Below are 18073 nucleotides of genomic sequence, written 5' to 3' on the forward strand. Positions count from 1 at the left end.
AAGCACTATGATATTTCTGTATTTTGTGGGAGAGGAATTCAGCCCTTGTTTGGAGACGGAGAAGACCAGCAAATGAAGCAAGAACCATATAAAAGGTCTGGACAGTGGCCAGACCCTTCGAGGCTGCGTCGACACAAAGAGTTGTTGAAAACCTCCCAGCGTAGGGACAGTGAAAAATGGCTGACTGTGTTGATCCAGATTCCCACCTGGATAAAGTCTGTCCATATGCCTCCCCGTCTGTAACTGCGTAAAACGTCAGTAAATGTAAGCTAAAAGATATTTTGTCTCATGTGATTCTTGTACCGCCGTAATCACTATGGGAGGGATATCGCCTTTTCTGGTATATTATGATATTGTTTAATTATTTAATAAGCCACAATATTAAAAGAACACATTTCCAAGAGAGCTAATGCCTCTGCAGGAAACACAGGCCCACACTCAGACACTCTGACTGTTGTTAGGATCCCTTGCAAAACCCCAATATATGGATATATTATTGCAGTGATTCTAACTCTACTGTAAACTGCTCTAAAATTGTGATTAATTATAAAATCTATGACTACAAATTATTTGCAGTACTGTTTAAAGCAACCTTTTTTGAGTTCTTTGTATCTTCAAATTACTCATTTTTCATGGACTAAACGTTTGCACAGCCATTGTCAGTCTTTTCATTACCCTGAGTGAGGAGAAGAAATAACGGACATAATGAAATGACAGAACTTAAAAAAGGCTCCAAATACTTAAGTGTTCACATTAAAGCTATCACAATGAGAAAAAACGTACATAATGTCAAATACAAAATACTTAAAATCAAAAACCCAACATTGCCTTAAAAAAAAACAAACACTTTTCTTTCCATAAACAAATACTGTGAATTTCCCCTTGGGATTAATAAAGTATCTATCTATCTATCTAAAATGGTCCTGCCTGTATCAGAGCAAACTTTGGACAATAGTTTTCTCCTACACAACATGGCCATAATGACAATACAATACTAATGAATACTATACCCCAAAAAATCTTATTGCATTGAATTGCTCTGCAAAACTATTGCCTGCTACTGCCGGTAGTAGTGCACATGCATGCTTTGGTTGTCTAGTATCAGCTATTGAGGGAGAGATCAAGCATTCAATAACTTGCAATCGATTGTGATAAACCAAACAAACATTGACTAGGTTAAAGTTTAGTAAGTTAGTAATACAAATGCTTTAACATAGACTGAGTGGTCTATCATTTCTGCCTCCCAGAGTCAGAGTTTGCAGGGAGTTTATATGTTCTATCCGTGGATTGACTGGCATCAGTGAGTGTGCTTAACTGCATATGATTATTTGTTTTAACTCTGAATACTAGAAATGTGTCAGTAATACTTCTCAATTAACAAAAGGTTTAGTTCTTCATGGGCTGTGAAATAAATAACATCAATCCCCATTTTCCATCCCTAACTCAAGACCCTGCAGCTTTGTGGTATGAACACTGGACACTAAACCATCAGATCGTACTGTTTCAAAATATCTACAGAAAAGAAAACTGGATTAAAACTAAACATGAACTTTATTTATAGGTTTCTTTTACTGGACTACACACTGTACAAGTGAACTGAAGGAGACTTTTGTTTTAGCCTTAGAGTATGTGGTATAGGGATAGGTGATACTCCTATTTTTGAAATATTGAAAAATATTGAAAAATTTTGGGTATACAAACTACTGCACTATGCCTTTTTTGTGCTTTCATCAACTGACCTGTGTGGTATTGCTGAAGCCACTGAATGGACTGTTGCTGTGGAAGAAACATTAGGTAATGATGAGGCAGATGTTGCAGTAGCTGACAAAGGTTCAGGGATTGTTGCAGAGGCCTGCCCATGGCAAGAGCTCATTTTTAGAGTCTGCGTCTCATTATTAAGACGTGCCTTTATGATTTCCACATTTCTGCTGTCAGAAAACACAATTTTTTTGAACCATCTGTCCAAAAGAGTGCTTGCTGCAAGAGGAAAATTTTGCTCAATGTTCTGAAAATGATGCCTATATTGTACTACAAGATGGGAAGCTAGTGTGTTACCACTTAGTCCAGCAGATGTGTTTGCTTTTTGCAGTAGAGAGACCAGGGGTATGACTTTTGAAATCGATACATACTGTTCTGACATACTGACATTTCTTTTGTTGCCTCTTCAAATGGTCTCAGGACATCAATGGCCAGGCTGATCTGACACCATTCTTCCACACATAAGCAAAGTGTATTTTTCCCAAGAACACAAAGTGTTGTAACTGCTTGCTGTTGCTTTGCTCTTACAGTCTCTCTAGCATATAGAACACTGAGTTCCATCGTGTTTCGACTGCCTAAAGCAGTCTGTGCTCTGGCAACTGCCTTTGTACTTCTTTTAGTTTGTCAGTTGCTCTGGTGCTATGGTGAAATAACCCAACAATGGTGCTGCATTTATCTAAGACAGACTGAAGACTTGTGTCAGCCTTAATGGAATCCATGACAACAAGATTCAGCATATGAGAAAAACATGTGTTTCCAATTGGTTTTCCGAATAGCGGACACCATATTGGCTCCATTGTCTGTGATCATGGCATAGACTATCCCCTAGTCTTCAGTTATTCTACTGACACACTCAACTATATTGTCTACTGAGTGCTGTCCGGGCACATGGACTGTTTCAAGAGTGCAAGCCTGTATTTGCCAATTCTGATCAATGTAATGACACAAGACAGTCAAGTAGGCCTCTGTTGTTCTTCGTGTCCACATATCAGTTGTAAGAGCTACACTGCTGGCAGATTCTAAAGATGTTTTCAATTTTAGTTTGACTTGTTCATACAGGGTTGGAATTTGAATAGACATCATAAGTTTCCTATTAGGTATTTTGCACCGAGGATCCAGCGCTTTCGCAAATTGACAGAAACCAGCATCCTCTTGTGGTGTAGCTGGTCCACAGCTCACGTAAAGAGCCGCTTTTTAAATAAATAATCACTGTGCTCGTGGCTTAGTGAGGGGGGTTTGTGGTTAAAGTCGTTTCTCAGGGCGATTTGCGGTGTGCAGCGTTTCTCACCTAAGTGCACAGGTGAGGGACTGTCCACATTATAGTTGTTCCTGGGAACCGTTGATTGCCACAGCTGCCATGTCCATTATAAAGAGAAGCCCGAGACGGTTAAGGGGAAAAAAGAAAGGAGAAAAAAAAGGTAGAACAAGGAAATAAAGAAAGACGGAAGTGGCTGGAGAAAGCAGGACGCAAGAGAGAGAGAGAGAGAGAGCCGGTGAGGGTGAGCAAGCGAGCGAGTGAATGCTCGCAGGCAGCTGTACGGAAGACTGGGTGTTAGGCCAACACCTGGGAGGTGTAGTAGTGGTCGCTCCCGTTGAGTAATCGAGTAGCGGGAGTGACTAGTAAAGGGCGACTGGCCGCTTAAGGCCGGGAAGGCAGCGGGAGTCGGGAGACTTTGGTGGTGGATTCCCCAGCGTGCGCATCCTGGCCGTTAGGTGAAAATCAAGTGTCGCGTCTCGCCTGCTGCCGGGCCCAAACGGGAGGTGGTGAGACGCAAGTGTAAAAAGAAGCACTGGGCTTGTCATTGTTTTAAAGGACTGCTTCCAGCAAAGTTTTAACTTCATTTTTAAAGGATTGTGTTTTTTCTATTTTATCCTCAATGTGACACTTCCAATTTTATGGATTATTTATTTAATGACTCTTTTGATAAGGCACTGCACTTTACTATGAACACTTTGTTTTTGATTGTTTATAAATAAAAGCACTTTTGCACTTTGTACCATCCCATTGCTATGTTGTTGCCTCACTGTCTAGCTCATCGGTAACATTACCGACGGTGTAGGGTTCAAGGGCTCCCGAACAGCAGATGGGAGCATGGAGCAGAACCCGCATCGTCACACCTCAACAATTGAAACTGGCTGCAAATCAATGGCAATCAGCTAGGCTCCTTGAAAATCATCTGAAAATGGGTGCAATTAAATGACTTTAAATATGGAAGGGAAGATTATGAAATGTAATAGTCATTTACTTCTGTGGGTGGCATGGTAGCACTGCTGCCTTGCAGTAAGGAAATTAGAGTTCATATACTGGGTCCTTCCTGCATGGAATGTGCAATTTCTTTGTGTGTCCACGTGTGTTTCCTCAGTGGGGATCCAGTTTCATCCCACAGTAGAAAGACATACAGGGGGTCCTTGGGTTACGACACAGTTCTGTTCCTACAACAGTGATGTAACCCGAATTTTGGTGTAAGTCGAAACACACCCAAGCCTAAGTCACTTACCTATCCTAACACATTTGCAAAATCATAATCTAGAACATAAAAACACAACTAAGCCACAGAAAAAGAAAAATGACATAAATATACTGTACTGTACACTGTACTGTAATAAAAGAAAAAATGAGTGTAAAAAAAAAATCCTTACCTTTATTCCTTCTCACGTCTCAATTTTTTAAAGTTTTTATGGGAGTGAGCGTTGTAAACATGAAACATTGTATGTCGAGACGTTGTAACCCAAGGACTCCTTGTATTAGTTGGGTGCACCAGTGGTGCTAAATTGGTCCTATTGGATGGCCCTATGTTCACCTAGTGATAGACTGACACTCTGTCCAGGGATTATTTCTACCTTAAACCTTAGGCTTACTGGGACAGGCTCCTGCTTCCTTGCAACCATGCTCAGGATAAAGTGGGTTTAGAAACTAGATGGACAGGTTGGTTATTTTGTTTTCTTTTTATTCAATTACACTTTCTAATATGGTACAATTTTCATTCTATCTAAGGAAGGTGGGACCTATCCCAGCAAGCAGTGCGCACAAAGAAGGCACAAAGAAGCCCAGGACGTGGACCTTGATGTGAGACAGCAGTGCTGACACTGTGCCACCGTGCCACTCATAATACAATTTTAACAATATAAAATGAATTATGACCTTTTAATGTACTATAAGTTGCTACTGATGCTATTAAACTTTTAAAATTATTTTTTAAACTTAACTATTACATCTAATTTAATTGAAAACTACTCTGTAGGTAATTTTTCATAAATAAAAAACGGTTTCAAATAAGGCTTTCGTCATCAGATTAGGCACAGTAAAGCCATATTTTTTGCATTGTATTGGTTTATTTAACATTTACTTAAATATATTTGTAGTAGTTCATTTTAATTAGAAGAAAAAAAAAATGGCTTGACAAAAGATCAGAGATTTTTGCACTATTCCATTATGTTAACAATGGGCTATACGTTTCACAATTATTACTGCCATTATCAGTGGTAAATGGCAAAATATTAAAAGTCAACTAAAAAGTCTCCAGTAAAACCCACCCTAAATAACTGCTAGCAGCAAAGCAACCTGGATATTGTCTCATGCCTCTCTGAAAACTCTCCTGCAGTGTCTCTTGTCTGGCACTGGATACAGCTAAATCACCGTGTTTAACATCTGAGTCTTTCTTATGTTTTTCCACTTCTTTATGATGGTCAGGATGTGTGGTTTTTAATTGTTTAAACAGGTTGCTTGTATTACCACTGTGTTGAATATTCTTGTCACAAATACTGCATTGGGTACATTTTTTTCAATTTGTGAAAAGTAGCACCATACAACACTGCACATTCTGCCAGCCATTGTCGCACACCATACATCAACATCTGTGCAAGGGGTGGGGGTTTATCGGATTCTTTTTTGCATCACAGCGTGTCGGTTCATTCCAGTACACATGAGCAGAAAGTGCGGAAGTACAATTTTGTGCCTTGGCAACTTGCCAATGTATCTTACAGAAAAAATTGTAATCGATATTTTCTCTTGATACTCGATACCAAATGAGTACTGTTTGAATATCGAAGTATCGATTATTGTGGTATTGATCTGCCCATCCCTAATGTGGTGTTTAGCTTTTAAAACATAGTACTGCAAAAATGTGAATTAAATAAACACAGCCTTTCTCTACAGTTTGCTCATGTAGCACTGCACTGCCACGAGGCAGAAAACTGCTTCAGTATTTGTATAAGTATTTTGTTGAAAAGGAAAACAACATATTTCAATCAAACGGGCATAAAAAACCAAATGAAATAGAAACTATTGTTTGCAGAAATAATTAGGAAATTTGCAACCGTTCTTACGTATTTCTGTGAAAATTAAAACATTTGCAAAAAAAAAAAAAAAAGAGGCATGTAAACACATTACGAATCAGTTCACATCCGCAGTTAGCACAGATTCTTGCCATCTTGAATGTAGCACTTCACTGTTTTTGTTTGTTTTATTATGTGTAAATCCCACCTTTCATAGATGTGTTTTACCGAGCCTGAAAAGGTCACGAAGGGATGCTGTAATATAAACAGCTTTCGATATTTAAGTGTAAAAATAATATTACTTCTGACATTTCTCCCACTGCCTGTAAAATACTCAGAAATTCACATCATCACATTCACAGACTGTCTTTCCCTAATAGTAAAATGTGATATTTGTCTAAATAGGGAATAGTATTAATTATATATTTGTTATGTACATCAGCAGCTATTTAAAATAGGATTTGAGAAGAATTGTGTTTGCTTGACTTGTTCTGCATGAAAAAGCATCAACATTTCATTGGGAATAATTGCTCATCAATGGTTATGTTTTGTCCTTAGTTATAAAACATGATGCAGATCTGCACAAACTGTGGCAAATGTCTGATATAGCAACACAGAGAAATCAAAGCACAACAGATGGCAAATTGTGGACAGAGCAAAATATGTATGAAGAGCACAGCACTGTAAGGTGGCTTGTTCATGTTTTTATCCATCCATCCATTATCCAACCCGCTATATCCTAACTACAGGGTCACGGGGGTCTCCTGGAGCAAATCCTAGCCAACACAGGGCGCAAGGCAGGAAACAAACCCCGGGCAGGGTGCCAACATGTACACTGCAAACTCAAATGTAAAAATATTTAATATAATAAATAAAAGCACCCTGTAATGTATAAAGCAATTTCTGAAATTCTGAATCAAGCAGATATACTTGAGTCTGATTACAAAAATGTAAGATTTGATTCAAATCTAGTTTTGTAAAATTTGACTTGCTTGTATGGAATGTTATTTGATTTTAATACATTTATTAGAATGTTTTTTTTTTTTTTTACATTTTATTAATTTTATTGCAGTCATTCCATACAAATCAATCAATTTTTACAACAAGTAGAATTAAGAACAAGAGAGAGAGCAAGGCAAACAGCGTAAAATTTAAGCCTCGAAAACATATCTAAATTAATAAGTTTGATATGCCAATAGAGATGAATGGAGAAGACAAAGAAATACAGAAATAATTGCTTCCTCTGTGCTTTAAGAGCTTATTTTAAAATATTACTGATTAGATCCTGCCATGTTTTGAAAAAGATCTGTACAGATCCTCTAAGTATTTGATTTTTTTCAATCTCAAATAGTATAAAACATTGGTTTCCCACTGACTTAAAAGAGGAGAGTTTGGATTCTTCCAGTTTAGCAGAACAAGTCTACGTGCCAAAAGTGTAGTGAATGCAATCACAGTTTGTTTGTCCTTCTCCACTTTAAACTATCTAGAAGAACACCAAACACAGCTGTTAATGGGTTAGGAGGGATTGTGAGACTAAGGCTGTCTGAGAGGTAATTAAAAATTTTGGTCCAGAATGATGTTAATTTGGTGCAGGCCCAGAACATGTGACCCAGTGAGGCTGGGACTTGATTACAGTGTTCGCAGGTTGGATCTTGCCCTGGAAACATTTTGGAGAGTTTTAGACGAGACAGATGAGCTCAATATATAATTTTGAGTTGAATAATTGTATGCTTTGCGCATATGGAGCTCGTAATGTATAAAGTAATTTTTGAAATTCTGAATCAAGCAGATATACTTAAGTCTGATTACAAAAATGTAAGACTTGATTCAAATCTAGTTTTGTAAAATTTGACTTGCTTGTATGGAATGTTATTTGATTTTAATAAATGTATTAGAATGTTATAAAAAATACTAGCCAACCCGCGGCGTAGCATACGCTGCATAATCCCGCCGCTTTTTTAATGATTTTTAAGCACAGGGAAAAAAAATGAACATTTGAAAAATCCGTAATTTAATAAACCACCAAGAAAAGTAACATTGCAACAATGCACGTTACGAACCAACATACAATTGTCCGTGACTCAAAACTGGAGGACCACTGTCGCGCATTCTCCTCCCAGAGTGAGGGATGGGGCTGGATGGTGCTCGGGCACGGAGGGCGGAACGGGGTGAGAGGGGAAGGCCGCCCATTCCGTCCTGGTCCCCACGCCATTCTAGTCTGCTGATTTCTTAGTCATCGTTCAGTATACACTGCCTGCTCATGTGCCTGCCCGCAACTCACTACCTGAGTCACTTTTGTCTGTGTACAGTCCACATGCACCTGTGAGTCACGTTGACTGTTCATTTTCCAAACAACGCATCAGTCGCTTTTGTCTGTGGTACAGTCCACATGCACCTCTGAGCCACGTTGGCTTTTCATTGTTCTTTGCAGTTCCGGCTGCTTTTCTAAATATAATCCACCAAGTCACCTGACTATGATAGTAACGGGGGGGTGTACAAAGGGCAGGGACGTAATCAGTGCGAGCGTATGACCCCCTCTTACTGGGAGTTCCTTGTTCGTGGGGAACAATTGCAAGCCCCATTCTCCATCACGAATGGGGTTCAACGGCTTACCCACGCCTGTTGGCACCAGGCAGACACACGTTGATCCATTCAGTGTAGCGCACGTGCAGTACCGGAAATCCAGGGGCATCACAGACCTGTTAATGCTCAATCCCACGTGGCTGAAAGCCAATTATCCCTCTAAGAATTTGGACGCTGACCGCTCTTGGGTCACGTAACTATTTAGCATGCGGGAGTCTCGTTCGTTTTCGGAATTAACCATACAAATTGCTCCACCAACTAAGAACGGCCATGCACCACCACCCACAGAATTGAGAAAGAGCTATCAATCTATCATTCCTTTCCGTGTCCGGGCCGGGTGAGGTTTCCCGTGTTGAGTCAAATTAAGTGAAAGGCTCCACACCTGGTGGTGCCCTTCTGTCAGTTCCAGAGTTCAAAAGGATCGTCATTACAGACCTTTTGCAGCCATTTCTTGAAGGATTACATGGTCTGGTTCCAAGACTTCTTGAAATGTATAAAACAGCAGCAATGTCTGGCAGAAAGCATTCACTCAATAGTATTTTGCAGTGTTATCTGTCGTATACAGATAATCCCAAACTAAGTGACATTTGCTATCAACTCAGTTATGGTCATTTTCTTAATTTCATGTGTCCTCACAACTATTCAGATTAGACTTTTAGAATCATTTTACTTTTAAAAGGTAAAAACATAGACAACGGCACAGTTTAGAATTTTTTTTTCCTCTGTAGGTCCATGGCGAACAGTTGGATGTGATTATGAAGGGGATGCAAGTAGGACTCCTGATTGACCATGAAGGTGTACTTCAGGATGCATTCCCACATGAGGTCTTCGATGTGGCAGTTGTGGTGGAGGAGACCATCATTTTACACATCCTCCATAATGTGCCAGAGGGCTTTGCCATGCTAATGGGCATCATCTATTGTTTTAATCTGGAATATCCACAAAAGATGAAATACACTTTTGAGTTTCTGCAGAGAGTGGTTATGAAGATTAAGCCAGATCAGGGCTCTGCACAGATACATGGCCTGCGAAATAAACTGCTGAGATACAGAGTGTATCATAATTCCTTTCAGAGTCAAACACTATAAATGTGTTGGAACTTTAATTTATATTCTTCTTTTATTGAATTTGAAGAGAGTGAAATTTACTTGGATTTCTTTGTTTTTCTTTCTTGTAACAAGCATGTGAAGATTGTGATGGAAATTTGTTGCCAAGCTGTGTATTCATGTTCATATCATGCTGTTTAAATAACAATTTGTAGCTTTCATTTTAATTTAACATTTCTTTATCTTTTTGACTGAAGGTTAACTCATTGAAACTCAGGGTTTCATTTACTTTGCTGCAAGAAGTTATTTCACACATTGATGACACATTTGCCACATGCATGCCTCATAGATATAGCTCTTCCTTTGAACACATAAGCACATTCATGTTTAGAAAGAATTTCATATATTGTATTTTTGTTTTATTATTGTGTTTAACCTGTGGTAACAGATGGCCACTTGCATTGTTGGACTGATTTTGGTTTAGTTGAAAAGCACACTTATCAGTTTTTTTTACAGTTTCAGTATGCTTTGTATTAGATGGGCTGAGCCAAGTGCTGATTTGAGTGGGAGACAATTTAGATGTTAACTTTTTATTTTGGATGTTGTGTTCAAATTTAAACAACAATAGTGCAGGTGACTATGGCAAAGGAAGCTCAAGTTTAGACATTTATACTCTTGTCTGAGTACGGACACTGAGAAAATTCATATCATTACTGTATTACAGAGTAATTGAAGTTGCTTCTTGCATGTTACTTCTAAAATTTGTTTTAGTTAATGTTTTTAGAAATGTCATGAGAGAATACAGTATTTGAATTTTAGTTGAATTTATGTGAAATTTTGAGGAAACAAGGTAATTTTGTTTAATGGGTAGAATTAAAACGATTTTTTGAGTTTAAGCAACACATTTAAGAGCAGCAAATACACTTTGTGTCACAGTTTAAAACAAAGAATCATGTTTGTTATGATTATTACAATCCATGAGTTTAACCATTAAATATGGATTAGTCATATGGACTTGCAAAGATAAATAATGTCAAGCTGAGATTGTTCTTTTAACTGAAATCAGTAAGTGGAAACAGCAATGAAGGACAAGTGGAAATGGATATATGACATTTAATCATGTGTTTTTTCAACAAAGATTGCAATATTGAAAAGATTAATCTTTTGCATTCATTAACTTTCAACACTTCTATCTGTAATTTGAAAATAATTAGTTGACATAATGAGTACACATATATTTACTGGACTTAAAATTTGAAGGCAGCAGGGAAACTTGAGTTTTTAAGTTAAAATAGCCTGTTTTTTTACAGTGGCAGGGGTTTCAGGCCAAAAGACCACCCTGCCCCTACTGACCAATTGGACTAAAATAAATACTCTTTCTTTCTTTCATTTTAAGTCTTTGTCATTAAAAATTCAGTTCAGTGTGTCTCATGGCAGGTTGGGGTATCTGTTTTCATTCAAACATCACAGGTTGCTTCACATGACTTTGATCAGGTGGTGGTGGTGGCACTGAACACTACCACAGAAGAACAGGAAAAGAAAACAGAGAAAAGTAAAGATTAATAATAAATGCTAATTAACTGAAGATTATGATAATTCTATGCATAGTTTATTAAGTGTAGAACTAAAGTTAGTTTTGAAAAGGCCAAATTAAAAAACTGGGGTTTTTTTTTTTTTTTTTTTTTACACTGACCTGCCTCACCACTTCTTTTTTGGGAGGCTTTTGGAATATTAGAAGTATATTAAAGTCAATTCTACAAGACACGGGTAACCAATGTAACAACACTAAAATTGGTGAGATGTGCTCATATTTTCATTTTTGGTTAAGATTCTTGCTGTTATTCTAAACTAACTGCAACTGATTCATGTCTTTATTAGGCAGACCAGTTTGGAGTGCATTATGTTCTTTAGCAAAATAACAACAAAACCATAAATTCATTTCTCAGTATCTAAAGTTTAAGAGGTCTAACTTTTAACGCTTGCGGAACAAATCAAAATTATCAATGAAGTCAAGGTCATGCTCAGTGCAGAAGGTCTTCAGCCAGGAGTTGAGGGAAGACAGGTGACTAAAGTCCTCATCTGAGCATCTAAACATCTATTTTTGCTTCAGATGGAGGCACCTTTTTCTGTTGGTGTTTGCACACTCTGTCCTGAGTGGGTGCAGAGGTTAAAAAGATGCTCACTGTCTTGTGATGCTGCTGGGGTGTGTACAACGCTGACAGGGAATTGTTGGAAGGAGAATCCAGTTCAGGACAACCTGTTGCAATGCACTGTAGCTTCAGGGCTTTCAGGTGCGTGTAGCAAGTTCAGTACTTTAGTATATGTTCCTCCAAATCTTTCAGGTTTTCAGTCAATGTTTAGAATATCACAACTGCTGTCCTCCATCATATCTATAAGGTCTTGTGGATGATAAAACAAAATCAGCAATAAGCGAACACCCAGAGCTTTCTCAGAAGACTAGTCAACACATAACAGTACCAATGTCACCACTATTCTTACATTAAAAGAAATGCACTTAACAATAAACCATTAGTTATCAAAAGCAATATCAGCAATGGGGAATTGAAGAAACATCACCATTAGTTGTTTGTGCCTAATAAGAGTTCAGTACTTAATTTAAGACCAAAAAAATGTTGGTATTTCAAAACGTTTAATTCCTGGAGTGGGTATTGTGCTGTCCTTCACTTTGCTCCAGCTTAGGACTGTCAAATTAAATCAATAGACAGGACTCTTATTCATACTGGAATGCAATGCTTCTTTTATTTTCCCTGTCTTCTCCAACGTACATGAGCACAACGCCAATGCATGTGTACTAATATTACATTTGAAAATATGACACCCCCCCTTACTTTGGCAAAAACATGGCATCAACTCAAAGCAAAAACATTTCACCTCTTCTTTCCCTTCTCCTTAGTATTTTTTCTCCCTTTTTCAACATTTCTTTACAGGAATTTACTTAATGACAAAGTCTTTCTGGAAACTAAGTTTATCTGTGAGGTCTTGTCTTCTGCATTACTGATGCTTGTATTGGGGTTTCCAAGCCACTGTTTTGGTCTGGTTTTACTTGCCCATTTTGTGTTTCAGGTTGAGTCGACTGTTTGACAGTGCCCATTTAGCAATGGACCAAGTAAATCAGCAGCAAGGTCTTGCCAGGGTGCTTCAGTGAGCAATGTAGACCTAAGACGTTCTGGCATGTCTGGCCTTGCAAACAGCTGACATCCATGACATGATTTCACATGTTTTTCAGCAGCTTTGTCCATACCTAGCCACCACACTTTACTACGCAAGTGCTGCTTGGTGCCCAATACACATATGCTTCCCTCATGTGTTAAGTTTATAGCCCTAGCTTGAAGTGATAATACAATACCTGTCCGTTTTAACAGTAACTGACCAATTGCACACAGCTCACTAGCTGTTTGGGCATATGATTTACATTTGTGAAAACAGCCATTTTGTAGAGCACACCTCACTTTTCTCAGCTCACCATCCATAGCTGATGCCTCCTCTGCTTTTCTTGTTGTGAGTGCTTGAGGTGTATTATTCACTGTCACAAACTTTACATAATCCTCTGTTCCATGTTTTTATGTGTCCTTTCCGCTGTCTGCTCTGACTAGAAGAGAAAGAGAGTCTGCAATATTACAGTTTCTGAGAATATGAACTACTGGAAATCATTTGGTCGCAGCCACAAATCCCATCACTCAATGTGTACACTAGGTTTTGACTACTGGCTATAAATTGCCTCTAATGGCTTTGTGATATGTGACCAAGTCAAATCTGCATCCATAAACATTGGAATGAAGTTGTTTGCAAGCCCACATTAGACCCAATGCCTCTCGTTCTCTTTGCAAGCACCGTCGCTCACATTTGGTCAGACTTTGACTCACATAACATGCGGGGACCATTTCTCCATTCTGTTTCTGCATTAGCACTGCTCCTATGTCTGCTGGACTAGCATCTGCTATTACCTTGGTAGGAGCTTATTTGTTAAAATATACAAGAGTCCCTGCTTCACCAATTTCTGTTTTAATATCTGAAATGCTTGCTTCTATTCAGAAGCAAACTTGAACTTTAAATCCTTCCTTGTTAACTTTCTCAGTTGTCCTGATAGGGTGAAAAATAGTGTGATAAATCTGCTGCTATAATCCACCAATCCCAGGAAACTTCAAGCCTCAGACACCACATTTGGCTCCTGGCCTCCAGGACAGCTCAAACCCTTTTAGATTATCAATGGGACCAATACCTATCTCTGACAGGAACATACCCTTAAACACCAATCTGTCTATATTGGTTTGTCACTTTTCACCATTCAATGTAAGTCAGACACTTCACAGTCTTTTGAAAACAGCATGTTGTCTCTGATTATGGATCTCTTGAATTGGGGCTTGAACAATAATGTCATCACAGATATTCTCAGTCCCTTCAATTCCTTCGATTGCTGCTACAGTTTCCTGTTGATACTACTCACTTGCAGATGGCACACCAAAAACCAAACTTTTATAACTGTATGTGCCATTGTGCACAGCAAATGTTGTGATACCCCTTGATCCTGGGTTCAATTCTAATTGGTGATTTAACGTCCAGCTTGCTGAAAACTGTAGAGCCATTCATTTCCTGCTGCAGTTCATCCACAGTGAGGATCTGATATCACTCATGTGTGATAGCTGTATTTGCCGGCCTCATGTCCAGACACAGTCTAATCTCCTTGCCAGACTTAGGTACTATTCACCAACAGAGTTGCACCAAGTACCAGTTTTCTTTCTTTTTGAATCCCCATTAACACACATGCAGTTTCACACATTTATGCTATTCTGCTATCTCAAGTGACAATGTTAGCGTGAAACTTGAGCCCTCTTCTAGCAACTTCCTCCATACATATTCTGAAGCGCACTTATTTAATACTCTGTCCCTGATTTGTTTGTTTCTATCGCCCTTGAAACCACAATCTTCAGCGGCTTGCCTGAGCTGTGTAACAAACTGTTTAATACTCTAAGCTTGCTTTTGTGTCAGCTAGTAGAAAGCTTACCTTGCAAAATCCATGTTGACCAGGGGCATGAAATAAGAATTTAACACAGCTACTGCTCTGTTGTAATCTATCAGTAGAAAATAGAAAATATATCATCCACATCCAGACCCACATAGTGCTTTTAAGTTTGTTGTTATTTGTTTTGCTATTTCCAATTCATTATCTGTTAAAATTAGTCCTTAGATGGTATATTTCTAGCCATCTTATCCAGCATGATCCTAGCATTTTAGTACAGATGTTTTCATCTTGAACAATAAACAAAAGTCACGTTTCAGCTCCAAACACAACCATTTGGCCAAATCCTTCAGTCCTTCTCCTTACCCCAGCTTAGGACTGTTGAATTGAATCAATAGATAGGACACCGATTCATATATGGAACACAATGCTTCTTTATTTTTCCTGTCTTCTCCAAAAGGCACATACACAATGGCAACGCATGCATATGAATATTACTTTTGAGTACATGACAGGTATTCCAATAGAAACGTTGAGACACTCTGGTCTACAAACATCATACAGCATTTGATCATATGTGTGAATAGCCTGGTGTGGTTTAGCATTTAATTTGTTTAATAGGTCGACTGTTATCCAATATCATACTGTGTGACTACTATTAGCAATAACCAACTATCCCAGATCTTGTTCTACTTTGCAGTATTGGGCTTATATTAGTTGGGCACCATGAAGAGAATTGCTTCTTGGGGGGCCTTTACCTAAAAACATTTGAGAACCCCTGTGCTAGTCCTGTTAAAAATTAAACAATGTCATAATGAGCAAAGTACCTATAAGATATTTACAATTAATTAATATGTTGAAACTATTGAGAACATGTATGGAACCATTAGGAAACTAAGAGGTAATATAATTTAAGACCATACCCTCCTAGATTACCATCTCTTTCACTTATCAGCATCATAGAAATATTACTGGTCACTAAAATGAAGAACAACTGTTATATAAATAGTTTCTTTCCTCCCTGATAAGCTTCCATTAAACCTAAGTTATGCATACTTAATAAAGATGAACTCTGTATATTGCAGACTACAATTCTTCATTAACACATTGTTTATAGAATATTTTTGTGTTTTTCTGCAGTACTGCTATATATACTGTAATAGTGTAATGGTGTCATATATTTGATGATGGGGATACCCCAAAATTCAATAAAACTGTTAGATTGTACAGGAGTTTGGTGTAGTTATCAACTATGCCACTAGGTATCGTAAGCCTACAGTCTTGTTAATCAGTCTGCCAAGTGTCAATATTTCATAGGGCTCAGAATAATGTGCCACTAGCTCAAAGATCATATCGAAGTTTTCATTTAATACTCTAGTCTTCCAAGTTCCATAATGAAACTCAAAGCAAACAAACATTTAGGTATGTATATAGCACTGTCAGGAGGAGCTCTCTTCTTCCCTGTGTCTGAGGCTTTGCTATTAACTTTCAAATATTCTTGAAAATCACTTTTTCTATTTGCCATCTAGATCAGTGTTTTGACCTTCCTGTGACTGACTCTTCTTTCTCCTGTGCAATACTGATATCTTAAGCTGAAATTTAAATATGGAAGACCTCATAATTCAAAGGGGCCAGCTATTTGATTTAAAAAAAATGCATGTAGATCAAGTATTTTGAATTTGGAATAAACTGCATTTTTTATTGTACCATCCTACATGTTTCACTTTACCGGTTCCAGGATGAAACAAGTTTGGCACTGTTGTTTAACCCCGCCTACTTTTTAATATTAGCAATAATAATAAAACCATATATACAACAAAAACATTTGCCCAAGAGACCCAGCACCATCTTCAATTATTTGTTAAAATTCCAAGGGAACGCAATGCTAAACAAATATAGAAAAGAAAGCAGTGCGTGTGCTCAAACTTCAAGCATTTCAGAAGCGATCGCTTGGTGAGTTTTTAAGTTGTCTAAATAATAAGAATGAAAAACTCAAACTTGATTTGTCTTTTGTAGCGGAGTGTGCTATTAATTTGTTTATCTCTGAAAAAAATATTATTCTCAGATTTTCCTTTTTTTTTCAGGAAACAAAAGAATGCAGTCGTTCAACGCATCACTCTCAATGCCCGACTTTCTCTTGGAAGGTTTCTCTGGATTAGAAGTTTACTATCACTGGCTTTCCCTTGCCTTCATTGTTATATTTTCTTTCGCCATTATAGGAAATATTACAATAATATGTGTCATTAAGCTTGAGGAAACTCTTCACACGCCGATGTACATTTTCCTTTGTGTTTTGGCTATAATTGACATCGGCTTATGTGTTTCCACAATTCCTAAGATTCTACAGATAGTTTTGTTTAATGTCCACACCATCTCCTTTCATGCATGCTTCTTCCAGATGTTCATCGTCATGAGTCTGTGTGCGATGGAATCTGGTGTACTGGCTGCGATGGCTTATGACCGTTATGTTGCCATCTGCAATCCTTTACGTTACACCTCCATCCTTACGCCGGCCTCTATCGCTAAAATCCTACTTGCGGTTTTTCTTCGATGCATAATTTTAACTGCAGTGTACCCTGTGCTGATGTCACGGTTGTCTTACTGCTCGAATGTTGTCCATCAGTGCTACTGTGATCACATTCCTGTTGCGAAACTGTCCTGTGCGGATATCACACTAAATAATATTTACGGGCTTTTCGTTGCCTTCATGGTAGTTGGTATGGACCTTCTGTATATTTCATTTAGTTATTTTATGATTATTAGAGCTGTATTAAATCTGGCATCCAAAGCAGCGCGTGTCAAGGCTTTCAGTACTTGTGGTCCTCATTTTATTGTTATTTTGTATGCTTACATAAGCTCTCTGTCCACATTTTTAATTCACAGGTTTGGACAAAATCAGTCTCAGCAGACAACTGTCTTAACAACTATTTTCCATCTTATTATGCCGTCGGTATTAAACCCATTTGTTTATGCGATAAGAGCCAAGGAGATCCGTACGGGATTCATGAAATGTTTTCTTAGGAAAACGATCTGTAGAAAATAATAGTACTTATTTAAAATTATAGTAACTCGTGGATGATTATAATACTGTAATAAATAAAAACGGAAAAGTGTGAAACATAACGGATTCTTCAGGAGCTGAATACTCGAAACTTTAATAACCATATTGAATTTCAAAATTTCATTCGTTTACTTAACGTTTATGGAAATTTTGAAGTTGAGATAAGTCGAATGCACCAGTGCTTTCCTCTGTTTTAATGTATTCGTTAGTAAATCCGCTTTAATACAATTCAGTGCGGCAGGGTCGTTGTCAATGCCGCAACGGCAAACGGCCATAGCAGAGCATACTGGTGGAACGCTGCTTCTCTATGGGATGCTCAATGACTGAGATCGGCAGGAAGGCGGGTGCGGTGGGTGCGGACCCCACCGGGTA

At 38.1% G+C, this 18073-nt stretch overlaps 1 protein-coding gene across 1 annotated transcript; it reads left to right on the top strand.

Annotated features, from left to right (window-relative positions):
• Positions 1-2646: 2646 nt before the first annotated feature.
• LOC120524559 (olfactory receptor 52K1-like) lies at positions 2647-17683 on the top strand. The gene is made up of 4 exons (XM_039746392.1): positions 2647-2715; positions 9345-9670; positions 12747-12805; positions 16725-17683. The coding sequence occupies exons 1-4, from the start codon at positions 2647-2649 to the stop codon at positions 17681-17683; spliced, it is 1413 nt and encodes a 470-aa protein (XP_039602326.1).
• Positions 17684-18073: the final 390 nt, after the last annotated feature.

The sequence above is a fragment of the Polypterus senegalus genome, chromosome 2, assembly GCF_016835505.1.
Source record: "Polypterus senegalus isolate Bchr_013 chromosome 2, ASM1683550v1, whole genome shotgun sequence".
NCBI classification, from domain to species: Eukaryota; Metazoa; Chordata; class Cladistia; order Polypteriformes; family Polypteridae; genus Polypterus; species Polypterus senegalus.

Coding starts and splice junctions, on each gene's coding strand:
- LOC120524559 (XM_039746392.1), top strand. CDS start 2,647: ATGGACTGTTTCAAGAGTGCAAGCCTGTATTTGCCAATTCTGATCAAT. Junction 9,671..12,746: donor AAACTGCTGAGATACAGAGT/GTATCATAATTC, acceptor TTTGTGTTTCAG/GTTGAGTCGACTGTTTGACA. Junction 12,806..16,724: donor CCAAGTAAATCAGCAGCAAG/GTCTTGCCAGGG, acceptor TTTTTTTTTCAG/GAAACAAAAGAATGCAGTCG.